Below are 21959 nucleotides of genomic sequence, written 5' to 3'. Positions count from 1 at the left end.
CCCCCAGACAGGATTTGAGCCCTGAGACCCTAAAGAACTCTCTCTCACCCTCCTGCTGCTGTGGGAAGAGGTGGCTTCTTAGGGCCTGACCTTGCAGACACCCTGACTGCAGACTTCCCATCTTCCAGGGCTGTTTGAAATGATTTCTGTTGTTTTTGAGTCACCTAGCCTGTGGTGGTGGTAGCAGCCCAAACCCACCAAGACCCAAAAGAGCTGTAGGACTTCAGTATGAGCAGTGAATTCTAGTTGTCAGTGAAGCACAGAAACTTCAAAACATCAGCAATAATATCAACACAAACCACTCCTAAATCATCCTTCTCTATCTTTGTCAAACATTCTTAAAGGGCTGCTCAGTTTGTACCTGTGGGCCAGGATGAAGAAAGGCGTTAGAAGGGGGTTCTTTGTAATTATAACAGCAAACACCAAATCCTTCTAGAAATGGTGGAGCATCTTTGTCAGGGGACCCATTTATTTTGGAAGAAGCCCTCCACAGTGGACACGAAGTCCTCCACAGCGGGCGCGAAGAGCACAGTGCCCAGTTGTGACTCTTCAGAGTTTCTTCACCCTTTTCCTGTGTTCCGTCCTCTTTCTTGCTCTTCTGTGGTGTGTGTGTGTGTGTGTGTGTGTGTGTAGTGTATGTACATGTTCATGTAGGTGTGTGCATGTTGGGAGTACATGTGAATGTGGAGCCAGAGGTGAATGCCAGTATCTTCCTCAATCAAGCCCCACCTTGTTTTTTTTTTTTTTTTTTTTTTTTTTTTTTTTTTTTTGAGACAGGGTAGCTCACTGAGCCTAGAGCTCTTGGATTCAAGTAGGGTGGGTGACCAGGGAGCTCCAGGGGTCAACTTGTCTCTGCCCTACACAGAACTGGGGTTACAGACTGTGCTGCAGCACCTGGCCTTTTACAGGGCTTCTGGGACTCCTCATACTTAGTATCCGGGTGCTGACTACTGAGTCCAGCTCCGGGCTGTTGGCCTTTGGCCCCCCATCCAGCTCTGTGGGACAGAGGTGGTTGTTGCCGGTCGTAGGTATTGCATGGGTCCTCAGGCTTGCATGGCCGGCCTTTTACCAGTGCAGCCGTCTCCCAGGCCCTTCCTGCCACTTCTTGACTCGCTCCCTTCTCGAGCTTTATTCCTTGAAATGTGAATGGCCAGAAGAACTTTGGAGCAGCAGCGGTGTGGGAGTCAAAGTTCCCTTCACCATGGAGCTTATGTGACAGAGGCCAGCCTAGGGCCACATATGCAGACTAACATAAACATGTCAGATGGTAATTCATCCTTACCCAAAGGGAAAGCAGTCAGGGACAGAGTGACAGGATGACTTTATTTGGGGGTAGATATGGGGTGGGACAGCATTTTGGAGGGGGATTTAAATAGAGACCTAGCTGCAGTGCGGAAGCCGCTGGCCTGGTGAAGGAGCAGTAAGGTCACATGCTCCTGCCCTGTACCAGAAACAGCCTGAGTGACAGTCAGCTAACAAAGTGAGTCCCTGAGTCATTGCAAAAGTAACTCATCTCTGAGCCATGTTTTTGAGGCACACAAGAAATTCCAATTTGTTACTTTGTAGTCATAGAGTAAGTTGTTTTTAAAACCAAGTAGCATCTTCCAATGTTATGATACATCTCTGTCACTAGGAAGAGCTCTGAATGACTTGATTTTTTTTTCCTGTCATGAACCCAAGGCACAGTGGCCCACAGCTGAGACCCTAGTACTTAGGAGCCCAATCAGGAGAATTGAGAGTTTGAGGCTAGCCTGTGCCACTCAACTGGACCTGGCCTCAAAGGGAAAAAAGTCCCGGAGCTTTGTTACAATGTATTTAGTAGCACACATATATCGAGAATGGCCTGCTGTCTTCCAGGCACTGTACTAGGCAGGGTGGGCAAATCCCATGTTTCTGCCATCATGGAAGTAACATCGTGAGCTCTCACACAGTGCTCTTCACAACAGCAGGCTCCAGGAGGGAGGCTGTGGGAAGTACTGTTTGAAGTGCATGTTCAGATGCTGAAGCTGCTGGAGCCCTGTTAATAGAAACTCGGTCAAATTGTCTTTCTTTCCGTGCTAGATACATAGATGTCTGTACTAGATACATAGATGTATGCATTTATGTCTAGAAAAGAGCAACTGGGTTGAGTAAGTTTAGCTGTAGTATCATTTCCATAGTCACCATTTCCATGAAAGTGTTGGATCTCAAGCTATACTTGAAAAGAAGAAATAAAGCAGACATTTTGGGATAAGAATGAAGAAAAGAAAATTAATTGGGCAGGAGCCTCTTTAGTGGGACAAGGGAAGTAGCAAATGGAAACCCAGAGATGGAGAGATGCTTCTACTGTGGGTAGTCAAAGTCTCAAGCAATAGTGGGAGCCGTGGAAATTCTAGTGGCTTTAACGTAGTGGGGGTTTCTTTCCTTCCAGAGTAATGCAGAATCAGTGTCTGAGAACTGATAGGGCTTCCTGTGAGGTCAACTGCTTCAGGTGCTGTCTGTCTCGTTGCTACACCAAACTCATGAGGCATAGCTACTGAGTGCAGCCACCACGTCTGCCTTCTAGCTAGGAGGAAGATAGGTGTGTTGAAGGTATGAATGCTTCATCCCGCTAAGCCACCACATCTAACATTTTGGCTTACATGTGGCCTGTCACTTAGCCAAGTGGACATTCCTAGTCGCAAGGGAGATTGGATAGCTGTATGTCAACTGTGCTTATTTAGAAAGAAGTCGAAGAAGGAGGGGAGAATATGTAGAGGAGACAGTAAAATAATCTCAGCCACAGTGGGGAAGAGTACAAGCAGAAGGTGGATTCAATGTGTGAGACCTGCTTGTGTACTAAATGGAATAGAAACTGAACTTGAATATGCAGAGACGTGTGGGCAGATACTTGAAAGTTTTCCGAGCAATTAACAAAGGGCATAATAAATGGTATTTGGAAATTTCAATTTGCTAGAACTTGTACCTAGGAAGCAGCAGTTCAGGTCTTGAACAGGAGGGGTGTTTAGCTTAGTCACAGAACTTCGCTTTCTTATTACAGAAAACAGCTGTTTGGGGGAGATAATTCTTACTGCTTTGTGGGGAAATGGAGGAGATGTGGGTTGTAGAGAGACTACAAGGGATGATTGTTTCAGTCTGGGCACAGGACCTGCTCTGGGCGGGAGAGATGAGGGGACAGTCATGTTTGAAGACAGCACCGCATAAAGAGAGGCAATAGACTAAATGGATATCATGCTGGAAAAGAAAGGGAGAAACTGAAACTGACTCCCACATCTGGGTTTGAGCAGAGAGGTAGGCAATGGCATCGTGCAGGTAAATTTCCATCCACGGGAGTTTAAAGATGTCTCTGCCTTATTTAGTTACAGCGAGATGTGAAATTGAGAGCATCACTAGAAAGCCTAGAGCTGAAACAGCTGCTCCGACTGCTTCGAGGTAAATTAGCAAGGGAAAAGAGCACTCTGAAGAAGCTTTTACACATCACCACTTCTTGTTTTTTATTCCTACTCTTGGATGTTTCCCCTAAGTTTTAATTCTTGTCAATTGCTTGGGTGGTTTTTGTTTGGAAGATTTTGATTTTGAAGGAAGTGATGCACTAAAGGCTAATTGCTGAGTGATGGCAAGCCCAGGCTTCAGAGAGCATCCCCAACCCAGCTCTGGCTCTGGGGGTCACTCAGGGTCCCTCTCTCTAGAAGCATTGCTTACCCACGCTGACACCTGAGCTCTCTGGGAGGTGTCATCTTTGTAGTACAGTTTCCTCTGTACTCAGGGAGGATTCCTCTGGGTAGTGGGGAAAGTAATAGCATCCATCGTATGCCTTGAAAGCATTCTTGTGCAAATGATACATGATGGCTGTGGAGTCAGTTACACTACTGTCCTCATTTTGCCCCTGTAGTCACCGCCAGAGCCATGGATGCCACCGTCTGTACTGACAACCTTGATGGAGAGTCAGGCTTGCTCTCCTCTGCTTACACACAACAGATGAGGGGGCTCATGACACACACTGAGTGCCACTGAAACACTTACGCTGATGAGGCCTGGCGGTGAACTTTGCCATCTTAAAAGTAAACATAAAACCCTATCATCTATATCCTGCCTTCCCAAACCAACAGATTTTACTAAGAATACTGACTCCGGTCTGCCTTTCTTTGGTTTTTGTTTTGAGAAAGTTACTTTGTTCCTGTAAAATGACACAGGCTCATTGTAAAGATCTGGCCACTTCTGACAATCCTAAGTAATCATCAGTACTTGATGAACATAATTCTAGGCATACATACGAATAGAGTGATTAAAAAGACCTAGGGACAGCTTGAGAAGAGGGCCTTTTTTTTTTTTTTTCCTTTTGTGGAAGAGAGGAGCGCAGTCTCACTGTGTAGACTGCTTACCTTAAATCAGTCCTCCTGTCTCAGCTTCCCAGGTTCTGAAATTACAGGTGTGCACCAACCCGAGATATGCTAATTTATGGTAAGTTTTTAAAATGTCTGCATCTAGCAATAACTCTAGAGGCCCTCCTGTTGCGTGATCACCAGTGGCCATAAAGGATGTGTGAGAATTCACTGTCCCCACAGAACCACGGGAATCCCCAAGAACCTTTTCTTCCAAATGTTAATAATAAAGTAAGAAGAGGATGTGGGAGCTGAAGTCAGCAGGACTGGGAGTTGGTACCAGTGGCCCTTTAGGGACTGACTCACTTGTGATATCATTGGTTAAAACAGTGAATTCTCTGTAGGCCTTGGGCGTGGAGAAGGAGAGTCTTGGGTGGCTTCCCAGGAATGTGAGAAGCACTGAATGCAGGCCCTCACCAGGAGCTGGTGTGGGTCTTGCAGTTCTCTGCAGAGAAAAGCCACTTCAGGTCACCAGTGAGTCCCTGGGATTTTCACAGGTGAAGTCAAGCAGTGAGCTGACAGGCCAGCATCACCACAATAAGCAAGGGACACCTCAGTCCCCTAAGGATGGTCAGATACAGAACACTGCACAGACACATATTTAAACATATATATAAGTAAAGGATAGAATCACACACCATCGGTTTTAAAGAAATTATAAGGACTAAATGGATGAATTTTTAAAAAGAACTTGGAAAAATTAAAAAAAGAAAACTACTTCCACAAATTGTATGTCAAAAAAGAAAAGTAATTATTTCAGAAGCAAGGTTGGAAAAAAGAGAATGATGAATGAATGGTAAACATGTATACAGAATTAAATATTTTCAGTATAAAATAATGTTGCTTAACTTTTTAGTTAAAAATGACAGCTGAGTCCCAGCACTTGGGAGGCTGAGGCAGGAAGATTGCCAAAAGTTTGAGGCTAGCCTGGGCTAGGATGAGAACCTACCTCAAAAAGAAAAACAAAACTGAAATCGTGGGTGGCTGTGGCACATACATTAAAGGCAGCTGGCTCTAAAGGTCCCTGCGTTGTTCTGAGAGTTGAGAATACTCGACTCCAAACCTTCCTTCCCACGTGCGTGTGTATGAGAAGCTTTCTAGTACAAGTTCCAAACAGAAAGAGAATGCACAAACTCCCACAAGCAAAAAAAAATGTAATAAAAATATTAAAACCTTTACAAATGGAAGAAGCATACATTAAATTGAGTAGAAATTTAAAAAGTAAACTGATACAATTAAGCTTGGATATATTAATCAAGACAGACATCAGCAGATGGAACTCCTACTTGAAGGCAGAGACTATAAGATGAGAGCAAAGAAATCCAGACATATGCTGTGATCTAAGTTCACATTGAGGGTGAAAGCAGATGGGTAGAAAGAGATATCATTAACTAACTAAAATAATAGTGGTGATGAAAAGCAGGGGCCATTGAGATGGCTCAGGGAGAAAAAGTGCCTGTCACTAAGCCTGGTGACTAGAACCTACAATGTAGAAGGAGAGAACCAATTCCTGAAAGTTGTCTCTGATCTCCACATTCACACAGTGACACACACACACACACACACACACACACACACACACACACACACACACACACGAAATAATAAATGAATGCAAAACAATTCAAACCAGTATAGTTATAGTAAGATCTGACCGACCAGAGTAAGAAAGGTAATGGAAAAATGTTCAATTCCCCAGGAAGATAAAAAGCTTTTAAATGTAAATATTCCCAGTAAAGTAACTTCAAAGAGTGGGAAGCAAACTTTGGTAGTGTTGCCAGAGGAGACTGAACTACTATCATGGTACAGTTTCCAGACATACCTTTGAATTATCTATAGGTGGAATGCATTAGATACTTCAAGAAACCTGTATCATGCAAACCAGTTTTTCTGACCAAAATGCAATTAAATTTGAACACAAGAAAAAAATAGACATGAAAAATTTATATACATTTGCTGTAAAGTATTTCTTTAGGGTGGAGCAGAGAGAGTAACTCCCATCCTTCCTGCTAACTTGGCTTTGGGTTGGGGCTTCAGCCATCACAGCAAACAACAGAAGTTGAAGCGGGCACTGGAAATGGTAAGGTACTTGCCACAAACCTGTAACCCCAGCCCCGGGGAGGCAGAGACGGGAGAGAGGGCTCCCGTGGCTCCAAGGCGGCCTGTGTGGCTGAATCAGTGAGCTCCAGCTTTAGTGAGAGACCTTGTCTCCAAAAGGTGTAAAGTGATTGAGGAAGAAAGTCGATATGTATCTGTAGTCACCACACATGTGAATAATGTGGTGCACACACATCCATAGGTGAGCGACACACACAAACACACATGCATACACACGCAAGAAGTTAAATACATGAAGAAACAAACCTCTCCATGTAGAAAACTAGAAAAGGTATATAAAAGACAACAATAAGAGCTTTGGTAAGATGGTAGTTGCAACATCAAAATATATGAAATATCAAACAAAAATAATAAAAACAAAAACCTATTTAGTGTATTCCACCAGCCAGTCATAAATGATGAATATTTTTAAAAACTTACGTGTGTGTGTGTGTGTGTGTGTGTGTATTTGTGTGTGTGTGTGTATATGTATGTATGTGTGTGTGTACCACGTTTGTCCAATTCTCACAGAGGCCAGAAGGCATCAGATTCCCTGGAACTGTTGTTGCAGACGTTTGTAGACTGCCATGTGAGTGATGGGAATTGAACCCCCAATCCTCTAATAGAGCTGTTAGTACTCTTAAACACTGAGCCATCTTTCCAGTCCCAATATGTATGGACATGGTGTACATCTAGTGGTCAGACAGAGGACAGCTTTTGGATATCAGTTTTTTTCCTTTTACCATGTGGGTTTCAGGAATTAATTCAGGCTGTCAGTCTTGGTGGCAGAAACCTTTATAGATGGCCAAATACACATATTTTTAAAGATACCATTTATAATTTAAAAATCATGATTACTTAGGAGTAAATCTTAGAATGTGTGAGATCAGTACATTGTGGATTATAATGAGTAATTTAAATACATTAAGGAAGACCTGTGTAAATGGGAAAATATGCCATGTTTATTGGAATAATGTAAGGATGTCAGTTGTCTCCAAATTGAAGAGTTGGTGAGGGTTTTTCTATCTTGATACCACTGTTATTCTGATCAGGTTGATTCTCTTATGTCTGTTGTACATTGTAGATATTCTCCTTGTCCCCCATGCCCAGATGATATTGGTACATTCTTTACTGTTGTGAGAATCAAAAACGTCTGCAGACATGGCCAGATGTCCCCTGTGGGCCAAAATTGCCTCCAATTGAGAACTACTGATTCAGTGCAATTACAATCAAAATTTCCAGAAGGATTTTTAAAACTGAACATGATGGACTGATAATAAGATGTATTTGGAAAAAATAAAGAAGTCACGAATAATACATGCCCCACATGTGCATGCACGTGTGCATACATGCATACACACACACACACACACACACACACACACACACACACACAGACACACACATGACACACACATCAAGAATAGCCCAAACAAACTGTGGTTCATGGTAGTTCACATCACATCTGTAATTTCAATGCTTGGGAGACTGAGGCATGAAGATCCTGAGTCCCATAGTGAGAGCCTGTCTCAAAAGAGAAAAATTGAACATTCCCAAAGAAAAATAAGATGAAGGGCTTCCTTCCTAAATAAGGCTAGAAATATGGTAATCACAGCATGCTATTGAGGCAGGCAGGTGTGTATACAAATGGGATAGAACACTGTGCCCAGAAAACAGCTGCGTAACTGTGCAATCCTAATAAATTGACAGTGACATAATTTCAAATTTATGGGGGAAGGATGATCTGCTCAATAAATAATGGACCCCCCCACACACACTAAAGAAAATGAGATTAGGTTTCTGTCTCAAATCTTGCATGCACACAAAAATTGTAGATAAATCAAGAACTTAAAGTTATAAAAGCAAAAATTTAAAATGTTTAGAAGAAAATTTGGGAAAATGTATTTTCTGTAATACTAGGATAGAGAAATACTCTGTTTAGACATAACAGAGAAAGTGGGAATGGGTTCCTCCTTCCACCACGTGAGTACCTGGGGGTTGAATTTTGGGTACTCTGGCTTGGTGGTGTGTACCTTAACCCACTGAGCTATCCAGAGAGACAGAAACTATTTTTTTCTCTTCTGTGGTTCTGAGGGTTGAACTCCAGGCCTCATCCATGCTACACAAGCACTTACTTCGGAACTGTATCCTCAGCCCTAGAAAAAGTGCAGATTATAAACACGACAACAGTGAGTGAGTGAGTGAGTGAGCGCTGTGTGGTAGGCAGTATTCTGTGTTAGCCCAGCATCCTGTGTTTCTGTCTAATCTCCTCCCCACAAGGGTAGAACCTGTGGAGAATTACCCCTAATTGCTACATTATATGGTGGAAAATTATTTAGGTGGGCTTAATCTAACCACAGGACTCTCAGAAGCATAGCACTTTCTCCAGCCAGCCAGTGTAAGAGGACGAAGTGAGAGGTTCCCAGTCGGAGAAGGACATAGCACACCACTGCTGACCTGAAGATGAGGGCAAGGAACGAAAGTGGTTTCTAGGAGCTGCCAGGAGGCCCCAGTTACCAGCCATTGAGGAAATGAGGCCCCAGCCAAGAGAGTTTAATTCCACCAAAACCTGAATGGCCTTGGAAGTAATTCTTCCTCACTCTTCATGGGGATTCTGCTGGACTGACACCTTGATTTTGGCCTCAGAGTCAGAAACAGTTCAGTGTGAGGAAGTGTCTCCTTGCTCCTCCTGCGGCTTTTGTGTTGAAGTCTGAGCTGTGTTGATTTTGGCGCTGTAGTGAAGTTGGGATCTTAGTTGGTTCTTCTGCATGTGAATATCTGGTTTTCGCATCCCCTCTTACCACAGCTCCCATCTGTCCTCTCCCTGGCGTGTGTTCTTGGCACTGTTGATGCTCAGCTGACCGTAAACGTGTGGATTCATTTCTGAGCAGTCTGTTCTGATCCATATAGATCTATAGGTCTGGTTTGTTCCAGCACCAACTGTTCTGATCGGTTTCTGTGGATTTTTCTGTAGTAGACTTTGAGATCAAAACCCACCATATAGAAAGTAGAAAAAGATCAGAAGACCATGGGAAATTTCCTAACACATATAATTGAAAAAGGATTAGTGTCCAGAGTACATAAAGAATTCCTACTAATCAGTATAAAGTGGGGAGAGATGGACAGAAAAATAGGCACAGAAGGCATTTGCTAGCTAACTGGAAGCACTGTTCATGATGTCAGCCTTGCAGCGTTAGGATAGCAACAACAGCTCTGAAGGAAAGACTTCACCCACTTGCTTCTCCATCCCGCCTCCTCATTTCCTGTTGTGGGATGAATGTATTTGTTTACTTGCCTGGTTATTTACTTACCGTCATTAAGGATGCCTAACCTTTTGACATTTTGACATGCTACTGTCATCTACAAATGCAGTGGGCCACACTCATAGCTCTTCTGGGATGCACGTGGCCCGTGGGCTACAGGTCAGACATGCCTATTGAAGGCAGTGACGTTCATGGCTGTGAGTTCTAGTTCAGGAGCCATGTGACCTGGATTTGGTGTGATCTTGGCTGTCTTATTTAAACCCTTCCCTTGCAAATGTGCTTCCTGAGGTCAAGATAATGGAGACTCTGTGGAGTTGGAGCCTGGGGTAAATGAGCAGACACAGCTACAGTGCAATGAACTTGGGCTGTGGTCTTGTCCACTCTTCCCATCCCACCTGAGACCAGCTTGTTCTCTCCACCAAGTTAGAGTTTGGGGGAATTTCTTTCTGTACAGAAGAAGGGTAGAAAGCTGGGCTGAAGCCTTGTACGCCTTCTGTAGGACACCAGATTCTGCTTTGTTTCTTGGTCTCTTGTAAAGGGTTTTACCCATTCTGCCCGCTTGGGATTGGTGTCCTAGGTCCACAGGGCAGGGAAGATAGCCTTGTACTTTAGATAATCTGCCCAAGTCAGTGTGAAGCTGGCTGTTCCTGCTCTCAGTGTGGCAGCGTCTTCACACATCTACAGCTATGTCCACTCTCGTGGGTGGACAGTGCAGAAGAGTGGCATTGTCCATTGAGTTTCCAGGTTCCAGACATGCGCATGCTCACAAGAGCCAGACATCGCAGCTCCCATACAGAGTTTGGGGAAGACAGGCTTCTGGGCCTTGTTTCTCTTCTTGACCATCAGCCATTTTAGTTTCTTTCTTTTCAAAGTTAATTACTTTAGTTATATCTGTTTCCATATAAGGTTTCTGTTACTTTTTGTTTGTTTATTTTTCGTTGTTTTTACATCCCAATCAGAGTTTCCCCTCCCTGCCCTCTTCCCAGTTCTCCTCCACTGTTTCTTTTCAGATACAGGTAGGCCTCACATGGATATCAGCCATGGTATATCAACTTGCAGTGAGACTAGGCACCTCCTCTCTCTTAAGGCTGGATGAGGCAATCCAGTAGGAGGAATGGGTCCCCAAAACTGGCAACAGAGTCAGAGACAGCCCCTGTTCTCACTGTTAGGAGTCTCACACAAAGATCTTAGTTACACAACTGTAACATACATGCAGAGGGCCTAGGTGAGTCCCATGCAGGCTCCCTGGTTGTCAGTTCAGTCTCTCTATGAGCCCAGGTTAGTTGGTTCTGTAGGTTTTCTTGTGGTGCCCTTGACACCACTGAGTCCTACAATCCTTCCTCCCCTCTTCCACAGGATTCCCTGAGATCCACCTAATGTTGGGCTGTGGGTCTCCACATCTGTTTCCATCAGTTGCTGGGTGAAGTCTCTCTGACGACAGTTAGGCTAGACATCAGTGGGTTTTTGTTACTTTCAAAAGTTAGTTTTGTCTTTAAAATATCTCATTACATGTTGCATGTTGAGTTATGGAAATCTTGTGTGTGTGTGTGTGTGTGTGTGTGTGTGTGTGTGTGTGTGTGTGTGTGTGTATGCTTGTGTGCATGCATGTCTCTGTGTGTATGCATGTCTGTGTGTGTGTTCCCACATGCTTACTGAGGATTGACTTCTCACATGTCAGGCAAGCATCCAGCTACTTCCCTAGCTTGGGTGCTGGGGATCCCCATTGCAGTTCACTCAGCTGTCTCAACTGAGGAGTCAGCCACTAAACGCGGGAACCTCCTTTTGTGTGGCTGATTCTTTTTCATTGTCCCTGGAGCTGAGCATTTAGCAGTTTGTGGATTCTCCCATTGTTCTCGAGACCTCTTGGTGGCCCTGACTCTGGTCACATGTGTTTGTGGACAGAAGACTGAAATGAAATTGCCTTAAGTCCCTCTCTAAAAATCTCCAGTGATAAGAGCGGGCCCTTCCTTATCTAACCACTTCATTTGGTTTTTCAAAACAATCTTTCTACTGTCTGTGCTTTCTTGTTTTTTATTCTTCTCACCCTTAAAAATTGCCTTTCCTCAGCAAACCCCAAAACTGACCTTTCAAGGAAAAGATACAATATTTGTACACCCCATCTCTGGTAACAAGAAGCAGGGCAACAGAGCAAAAGAGGGGTATCTCTGGAGTGGGGCGTCCAGAGCTTTCCCTCCAAGGTACCCCCTTCCCTCAGCTGCTGAAAAGATCACCATCTTTCTGAGGCCCCCACCCCCGTCCTTCTCTGGGAACTCCTTGTAGCAGGAGAGCACCTCTTTGCCTAGCATCATGCTCCCTCCTGAGGATGTGTGTACCCACTGATTGGCGGTGGTCTAGCTCTCGTGCTTCATGCAGTAACTGTGAGGAGAATCTAGCTTGACAGCTTCTAGAAGGATCTGCCGAGTCCTCTCTTGCTCTAGTCTAGTCCTGCCTCCCTCACTCCTCACAGACCTTGTTCTGAACAAAGAGCTCCTCCTGGCGAACCCCCACATAGACGTATACCTTAGAGGGTGTTTTCTAGGGAACTCAACAGTAGCTTTCTCTCCAGATAGGAATGAAAGGCAGTAGTAACAGGTGAATGTGAAAGAGAAAAGAGAGAACCAGAGTCAAGAAGGGCTGACGGCTGCTGATTTTGGGGGGTGAACTCACGAGAGCCTCGTGTTATTCCTGAACCTTTTCTGTGAGTTTAAAATTAGCATGAAAATGGAAGGTTTTAAAAGTAGAACAGAGATCAGTTGCTTGAACATATTCAAGTGTGATAACGCTCCAAGAGGATGAAATTGAGCAGAGTGTGGTGGCTCATCTGTAATCCTTGCATGCAAAAAGCTGAGGCAGAAAATTTGTTGTGAGTTTGAAGCCAGCCTGGACCACACAGTGAGAGAAACTAGAGTCAAGATCCTAAAAATGTGTGAGTCTGCAAAATTACGAAGAAACTCCATCACCATGACACTGCCGTTATATCTTCCTGGTTCTTCAGCAGTTCACTGAATCCTCCCCTCCCGTCCCCTCCCCTCCCGTCCCCTCCCCTCCCCTCCTCTCCCCTCCCCTCTCCTCCCCTCCCCTTTCTTTTCTATCTTTCTTTCTTGTGTGTGTTCATGTGTGTGCATTTATACATAAAGATGTGCATGTGTAGAGGCCAGAGATCAATTTTGGGTGTCTTTCTCAATTACTCTTTACCTTATTTTTTGAAATGCAGTCTCTCACGGAGCCTAGACCTTACTAATTCAGTTAGGCTGGGTGACTAGTGAACTCTGGGGACCCTCCCATCTCTCGGCCTCCCAAACGCTGGGATTCCTAAGTGCACACTGCTGGACCTGGCTCTTTATGTGGGCCCTGGAGAGCCCACCTCAGGTTCTCAGGAGTACACACACAGCAAGCACTGTAACAACTAAGCCATCGCTTCAGCAGCTGGGGGTTTTCTAAGATAGAATATATCATTTTTTATAAAAACTTTTTTTTTAACTGAGTCTCACTGTGCTGCCCAGAATGGCCTCCAGAGTTGGGTCTTAGCGCCCTTCCTCTAGCCTCCTTAGACTACAGCGTATGCCACCATCCTGGTTCTGAAGAATAACTCAGAGTGACTGACAAAAGTTTACTTAAATCACAACTGAGAGGACCCTGTGATCTATGATGACAGTGTTTGTTAACACTAGGGGACAGTTTGGATTTGTTGGTTTACAGGGCATCTCAAGTCCAGAGTCACAGTTGCACTGATAATGTCTTATAGCCTGTCAGTTCCATATCTAGTCTAAGAGCTGTCATGGGGACCATGAGTTCTCTTTGAGGTATTAGCTGAGTGCTGCAGGCTCAACAGGATCTCCTCCCCCTCCAGATAGTCTACAAAGTTCTGCAGCCACAGTGTTGAGCCAGCCGCTCACCTAATCTAATGAAGCACACCTCACTTCCAGTGTGTGCTGTCTGAGATCAAGGAAGGAGGATCATGAATGTCCACAGGCTTTCTGTAGCCTGGCTGCTTCTCTTCTTGTCCATAGACAGCTTCATAGTATTTTAGCCATTGTGTTGCCAAGTTTGAACTGTCAACCTGATACAACCTACAGTCGCCTAGGAAGAGAGTCTCAGTGAGGGATTGTCTAGACCAGGTCGGCCTATGGGCATGTCTGTGAAGGACTGTCTTGCTTGTTGTTGAGTTGGGAAGACCCATCCTTGTGTGGGCAATGCCATGGCCTAGCTTGGCTTCCGAACTGTGTAAGAGTGAAGAAGGCTCGCTGTGTACAAGCAACGAGCATTGTGAGTACTTTCATTTCTCTGCCCTCGACTGTGGCTGTGATGTGACTAGCTGCTTGACTTCCCTTAACGAGGGGCTGTGATCTGGAGTTGTAAGCCAGATAGGCCTTTTCTTCTCTTTTGTTGTTTTGTTGTCAAGGTTACAGAACAGAAGGGAAACGAGAGGGGTGATTCTGGGCCAGAGTGCATCTCAAAACGTGCATGAGGTTTTCCCTTTGTGAGTCGTTCTGTGCTTGACTTCTCTCATAGTTTCCTCAGAAGGGACCTTATGAAATGCTTATTAATCTACCCCTGTGCTGTCAAAAGCCTGGACCCATGTCATTTCAGAGATAATTTGGCTCCCGAATACTGAAAGAGCAATCATTATAGTTTCTGATTAAACCTAAGGAAAGCAGATGGAAGCTCCGAGTCCCCACTGTTTGCCAGGATTAATTAGAAAGTGTCCAAGTCAAAACTAAGTCCATTTTAATTACTCATCTTCATGTAATGCTACAACAAAATGAAAAGCTACAAATGTAAATGCAAAGTCCTCAATATTTCTTCAGGATCTGCCACCAATGTCCCTGTGCCTTCTGCCCGAGAGGCTCCTTCTACAAGAAATGATTTCTGACTTCTGTGTTTACTGGGATGCATACCACCCCTCAAAGCCCCTTCAAATTTCACCCCTCCTTGAGGCTGCTTTGTAGTTAGTTAGGGAAGTCAGTTCTTCCCCATCGCCTGTCTGTGTGTGGGGCTTAACTTCCTGTTGGCTGCGGACTTGAAGGCAGAACCTATCTCACGCAGACCTATTGCTTCTAAGGCATTTTTCTTGTATGATCCCAGACTTACATATATCTCGCAAATTTTGGGGCTTGAATTTTGGGTTATTTTGAGTAAATAACTATAAAGTCTGGCATGTTATAAATATAGACATAAAAGAAGACAAGAAAAACAAGTCTAGCAGAATGGCATATAGCTGTTGAGGTTTGAAAGAAAATAACCACCATAGGGAGTGACACTATTAGGAGGTGTGGCCTTGTTGGAGGAAATGTGTCACTGTTGGGATGGACTCGGAGGCCTCCTGTGCTCAAGCTATGCCCAGTGTGGAACACGGACTCCTTCTGCTGTCTGCGGATCAAGATGTAGAACTCTCAGCTCCTTCTCCAGCACCATGTCTGCCTGCATGCCGCCATGTCCTGTCACAATAATGGACTAAACCTCTGAAACTGTAAGCTAACTCCAATTAAATGTTTTCCTTCATAAGAGTTACTGTGGTCATGGTGTCTCTTCATAGCAATAGAAAGCCTAACTAAGACGTCTGTAATTCCAGCTACTTAGGAGGCTGAGGCAAGGGCATCAGGAGTTCAAGCCCAGCCTGAACTATAAATGAGACTGTTTCAAAATAAAATACAAAGAGTTCTTGCCTAGCATGCATACTACCCAGTTTAATGTCCAATACCAAAAAGAGAGGGAGGGGAGAAGGAAATTACACCCCATATATATTGTCACTTTTTTATTTTTATTTTCAATTATGTGGATGTCTATATGTGCATCTCTGTGTGGGTTTGTGCACATGAGTGAGTGCTAGTGGAGACCAGAAGAGGGCTTAGTTCCTCTGCAGCTGGAGTTCCAGGCTGACACCTGATGTGGGTGCTGACAATCAAACTCAGCTCTTCTGCAATAGCAGTACGTGCTCTTAACCTCTGCCTGCTCTCCCCACTCCATCTCACATCTTAAGGAGTGTGAGGACCATTAGGATTGAGATCTGCAGTCATTAGCTTAAAACACAGGGTCCGGAACCACGGAAACTCTGTGTCAGTCCTTCCTCTCGGTGAAGTCGGAATTGGTTTCACATCCCTCACTGAGTCTTATCTTTATATGTAGTGTTTTCATGCTTGAAAGTCGTTTTAAAATACCAAATACATGAATAAATTGTGTTTTTTGAAGCTGAATCTCACCATAGAGCCCAGGCTGAATATCCAGGCTGACTTCAAACTTAGCCATTCCCCTGTCTCTGCCCCAAGAATGGGCATACAGACATGCAGCCATCATGCCAGGCTAGAATGCCTTCTAGTACACAATCTATCAAAACCACTGAATTCATAATACATTCTTATAAGTACTTATCACACATAAAGAATCTAACTTAATTGGAAGCACATGCTTTTATGAGCTAAGAGGGACCATTCACCTACATATGAGTACCACTCATTGCTTGCTGTAAGCATGTCGCAATATCCATTTTATTTCATGATTTTTATAGATATAAGTACTGTGAAAACTTGTTCATATAAATCATATCCAGGATAGAAGGTACTTTATTGTAGCACTGTCAGTCAGTCCTGTGAATTCCTTCCAAGTAATGTGCCAACAATTACCTGGTGACTTATTATAGAAATATTTCCTATCTCTTGTCAACTGTCACTTGATGAGGTCTTTTCTTCCATGCTTTTGAAAGCAAAGAGTTGAGAACACATTGTTTGGGGAAAGATTTTTCTAAACAGTCATTAGCAGTAATTTACTTTTTCAATTTCTAGGAATAATACAAAAAACCACTTCACTAAAATTTATCAACTATTAATTAAACTTTTTCTCTAACCTAACATAATCAAACATTGCAGGGAAATGAAAATGCTAACTGCCTTATAACTGTCAGTGTAATGTGTTTTTCAGAAGCTGATTTTATAGTTTATACTTGAAATGTTTTCAGTTCTTCATAACAGTAGATTTGGTTTATGCAACTTTTGGAATATATCTACCATATAATCTACTTGGCAAACGCAACCCTCACTGTGAAAACAATAAATTGAATTGGATTTCAAGTGTCCTTTTCTCCATAAAATGTCTTATTTATTCTAATAAATATAAGCATTTATCCTATTTCCTTTGTGGTGGTTTGAATAGGAATGGCCCCCATAGACTCTTGTGTTTGAATGCTTGGGACAAATTAGGAGGTGTTGGAGTAGGTGTGGCCTTGTTGAAGGAGGTGCGTCACTGTGGAGGCAGGCTGTAAGGTCTCATATGCTCAAGCTATGCCCAGTATGGTATACAGTCTCCTTCTGCTGCCTGTGAATCAAGATGTAGAACTTCTCCAGCATCGTGTCTGCCTGCATGCCACCATGATGAAAATGGACTAAACTTCTGACTTGTAAGCCAGCCCCAATTAAATGTTTTCCTTTATAAGAGATGCTGTGGTCATGGTGTCTCTTCATAGCAGTAGAAACCCCAACTAAGACAACCTTCAAATCTCTACATATTTTATAATCATTATATTTTATTTACTTATTTTGGGTGCATAAGTGCATGTGTATGTGTGCCCATATATATCATAGCATGTGAATGGAGGTCAGAGAACAACGTGTAGTGCCTTTACCTGCTAAGCCATCTTGCTTGCCATTATTTTGCCCCATTGAAGGCAAATTAATGGCAATATGAAATACTTACATTGGTATCTCATGGAGCCCAGTCTGGCCTTAGAATCTGTATGTAGCAGATACTGACCCTGATCTCAGGATCCTCCTGCCTCTGCCTCCTCAATGCTAGGATTTTAGGCGTACACCACCATGCTGCCATAGGACTCCTAAATCCTTTCCTAAGGTGACTAGCTCAGGCTTGGAGCCTTGTGAACTGTTGCATGAATAACATAAGGATGCCCACCCTCCATACACACAGGCTTTCATTACTCTGCTCTCAGGGGGCTCTTCCTTAGGAGTGGTGTGTTCTTTGACCATAGTTGGGGATGGAAATCACGTGGATAGTAAATGACATTGGTCACCTGTCCTGCTGCTCCACGCTGTGATACAGTTTTTCTGAATCAGGTGGCCTGGTTTGGACTGGTGTAAGTATCCCATATCGCCATTACTTAGCCTTCAAAAGACTATGTATGGGGCAATCTACTGGGGCTTCCCTGTCTTGAAGTGGCTTGCTGTTCTTGCTGTGTCTACTATTGGCACCTTATGTTTGGTGAAGAAGACTCATTCACAAAGTGGATGGATGATGTGTCCTTGCTTTGTGAAGTAGGGGAGATGATGAATGGCAAAGAGGAGAGAGCTGGCCAATCCCTCCCAGGCAGATGGGCTTTTGGAAGAAAGATATGCAGATGTTGCAGAGCTGGAAATTGATTCCTTTAAAAAGGTCAGTGTGGCCGGGCAGTGGTGGCGCACGCCTTTAATCCTAGCACTTGGGAGGCAGAGGAAGGTGGATCTCTGTGAGTTCGAGGCCAGCCTGGTGTACAGAGCGATATCCAGGACAGGCACCAGAACTACATGGAGAAACCCTGTCTCGAAAAACAAAACAAAATAAAATAAAATAAAAAGATCAGTGTGATCTTAGCCCCTGGGGGGTACGTATGTTTCCCCACAAGTGTGCGGACACCAGTATGAAGACAGCTATCTTATACCTCTTATTGTCTACCATAGCATGCCAAGATAAAGTAGCTTTAATACTTTTAGACATTTTCTTTTTTAGTGTTCATGTATGCTGGGGGAATGCTATACAGCTGAGCTGCATCCTCGCTTAAAGGTTCACCTTTAGAGCTGGTACTAATAGACAGTAACTAATCCAGGAAGGCAAAGCATATTAAACTGAAAAAAATGCCAAATGTAATAAACAAACAGATACCAGTTTATCCGGTGTATTTTCTCTTTTATGCTTAAAATTTTTGTTTTCCATTAAAGGCTTATTTGCCTCCTCAAATAATCTACACATTTCCAATCTGTTCCTCCGACACAGAACACATGAAATTCACTTTGCAGGATAATGACTCCGTAAATAGTCTAATAATTATGGTCATCGTTCTTGCAATGCTGAAATTCCCTCTGAATAGTTTTTACCTTTTGAAGTTCTCGTTTGTTATATGTTGCTGTGTGTTACACGATACATTGTACATTAGTTTTAAAATACTTCAGATAACAAAACTATAACAGAATTGCTGAGATAAAACAGGGCCATGGACTTCAAATAGAGTTTGGACCCCTCTGGGCTTGCTAATGTTATAAAGCAGTGCATCCTCAGAAGTGGATGTTGGTGTGTGGTGTATATTTAGTAGGCAGAATTAATCTTCAGAAGTAATTAAAGTTATATACAAATACAAAAATAACACTCCCCCCCCCCAAAGTAAAATCTGAGTTTTATGTTGTTGGCAGAAAACACCTCCAAGGCCAGGCTGAGGCTGGAACAGTGCCAGGACATCCCCTCGCCTGCTGGACCCTCCCTGGCCAAGGACTGTCATCCACTCAGGATGAAGAAGTGGAAATCAACAGAGGTGAGATGCTCCAGTTCCCTTTGCCACTGTGCCAGGTAACCAAGCATGCACGTTAAAACCCGAGTGCAGTCTTTTGCAGCTCTGGAGATCAAGCGTGTCTGCAAGGCTGCCTGCCTGCCTGCCTGCCTGCTCCGTCTTCCCTGTCTCGTGCAGAAGATGCACTGTCCTTGGCGTTGGTGTTCCGTTACTCAGGGTTTAAATACCAGCAACGGAAAATTGGGTTGAGTGTTCCTTTATCTTACAGTTTGTGTTGTTCATTTATCTATTTTGTAGTGTTGGGCATGGAACCCAGTGTATGCTGGGCAAACACTCTACCACTGAGCTATATCCATAGCCTTAGAAAAAGCCTTTATTGCCGGGCGGTGGTGGTGCACGCCTTTAATCCCAGCACTCGGGAGGCAGAGCCAGGTGGATCTCTGTGAGTTCGAGGCCAGCCTGGTCTCCAAAGCAAGTTCCAGGAAAGGCACAAAGCTACACAGAGAAACCCTGTCTCGAAAAACCAAAATAAATAAATAAATAAATAAATAAATAAATAAATAAATAAATAAATAAATAAATAAATAAAAATAAAGCCTTTATTGTAACTCTACAGGAAGTTGACAAAACAGTAGTCTTAAGCGATCTTCTCTTTGCTTCCCCCTCTGTTGACAGATAATTGAAACATTTTCATCCCCATTTTCCTTCCTTATCCCCTTCCTCCCACAGAACACTTCTTCTCAGCAAGTCCCGCACAAGATTAGGTCTGACAACATTTCATCATGGATGGGGGAGGAGCCCATGAGGCCCCACCCCTCCTCCATTCATGTCTTCTGTTGGGTGGCCACTGAGTTTAGTAAGATTTACTTGCCCAAGCACCGGTGGGAGAGGATTTAGTGGAGCAAGGGCAACTTGTCTGTGGCTACATCACTGAAGAAAACAATGTCCCCCTCCCTCCCCACAACAATGGACAGTAGTCCCTCTGGAGGGTGGAGCCTCATGGATAAGTGGGGACGTGGATTGTAGGGTGGGGAACACGTCTCTCTGCCCCAGAATAAGAAGAGGGTTACCCCTGAAGGACTGAGGCCCACGTTGATTCTTTGTCTTTAGCACCCCAAGTAGCTGCAGCCTTTAAGGGAGACCTGCTTCTGCAGGAGTTGAAACAGGAATGGGAAAAGCATATTCCCAGGCCTGCCTGGTCATCACCACTGAGCATGCTCATCTCCCGACCACTCGGGGCGTCTGCTCTGGCCAGAGGGACCTCCAGAGTACAGCTTCTGACCAAAGCGTGGAAGCAGGCACCAAGGCAGCCAACAGACGAGGCAGCTTCCTCCTCAGTTTATCCCACCACTGTGTCTCTGCTCAGGGGAAGGCCCACACCAGCTGCCTCGTCCATGCACACAGAGATCCGTTCACAAGAGCCCAGTGTCTCCATTTTCTTCTCCCTTTCATGTCTTCTCTCCATAGTACTCTCCTGTGCAAAGGAGCCACCAGAACCAGAACCAGCGCCTGCTGTACCCTTCTGTGTCCTCCGACCTCAGACCCAAACCTTATTCTTATTAGGCTTGCACGTGTCAACGTATATTGCTGGTTCTGACACATGGCTCTTCAAATGCTACTTTTTCTATTGCTTTGGAATTCTATTAGGTACTCATTTGGACCATTTAATCTGTCATTTATTTCTTGTCTCCATCTTCCTGATGCATTTCAGGCTGTCTTCTAGTCCCTGTGTCCTTCCTTCCATTTGTTGGGGCCTGTCCTGGGAGTGTTTTCACTTGAGTGGCTGCCTTCATTCCCAGGACCTCAGACTGCTTCTGTTCACTCACCCTAACTTGGTTCTGTTCTTGTACTTTCCTGTAAGTAACAATAGTAATACTGAAGAGTTTTTCCAGGTTTGATAGAAGCACAGAGCCAGATTTCAGATGAAAAACCCTTTAGAAACACCCAGCATTTAGAGTGGAGAGGGCTGGGGCAGCAGACACAGCGGCCCCGGCTTCTCCTCCAGGGACCATCCTGTCTCTTGTCTTTCGGAGGCATCTGCACATAGTTCCTTTTAGTGCTTTTTAGATTTGCTTCTTTTCATTTTGTCACGAGGGACCTGTTTTGATTTTAGAATATCGGATCATAAGCTTTTCTTGCACAGGTCATGGTGTGTGTGTGTGTGTGTGTGTGTGTGTGTGTGTGTGTGTGTGTGTCCCTGTCTAACAGGTCCTCATTGGCCTGCTCCTGCCCTTCTGCAGGGTTAGCAGCAGGACTCACACTGGCAGCTGAGGCTCCCTTCTTCCTCTGATGTCAGAGATAGTGTCTGTCTGGTCCATAGCACACAGGGTGTGGAGGGCCAGCTGCCAGGGAAGTGTGTCCATCATGTGGTCAGCTGCTAGGGGAGTGTGTGTCCCCCCTTGTCTCCCTCGGTGGCATGCTCCCTCGGTGGCATGCTCCCTCGGGCTGTCCCTGCTTCCTTCCTTTAGGAACAGAGATCCGGTTCCTAGTGTGCCACCTGCTCTTCCTTTCCTGTGAAAGCTGCTCCTTGACCATCTGCTGCCTTTCCTGGGAAGGGGTTTGAGTTCTTGACTGACTTCTTTCCTCAATCCTTTTAGGCACTGGATTTAAGGGCTTTCCTAGGAACTGGTAAAGGGATTTATATAGTTCAGTTTTACTGTTTCTTAAGGCACAACAACTTACAGATTAAAAAAAACTAGCTAAATTTAAAAGATATGAGGTCAAACGATTTTGAAATTTACTATTAATTTATTTGAT

General features: G+C 44.2%; 1 protein-coding gene across 1 annotated transcript in view; it reads left to right on the top strand.

Moving 5' to 3' along the window:
- Positions 1-21959, top strand: part of Enthd1 (ENTH domain containing 1) — a 116857-nt gene that overhangs the window by 32072 nt on the left and 62826 nt on the right. Inside the window, exon 4 of the mRNA XM_037197683.1 lies at positions 19108-19226. Coding sequence (XP_037053578.1) covers positions 19108-19226 — 119 coding nt within the window. The remainder of the gene's footprint in view (positions 1-19107; positions 19227-21959) is intronic.

The sequence above is a fragment of the Peromyscus leucopus genome, chromosome 20 (genome assembly GCF_004664715.2).
Source record: "Peromyscus leucopus breed LL Stock chromosome 20, UCI_PerLeu_2.1, whole genome shotgun sequence".
Taxonomy (NCBI): domain Eukaryota; kingdom Metazoa; phylum Chordata; class Mammalia; order Rodentia; family Cricetidae; genus Peromyscus; species Peromyscus leucopus.
This window is presented reverse-complemented; position numbering and strand designations above follow the sequence as displayed.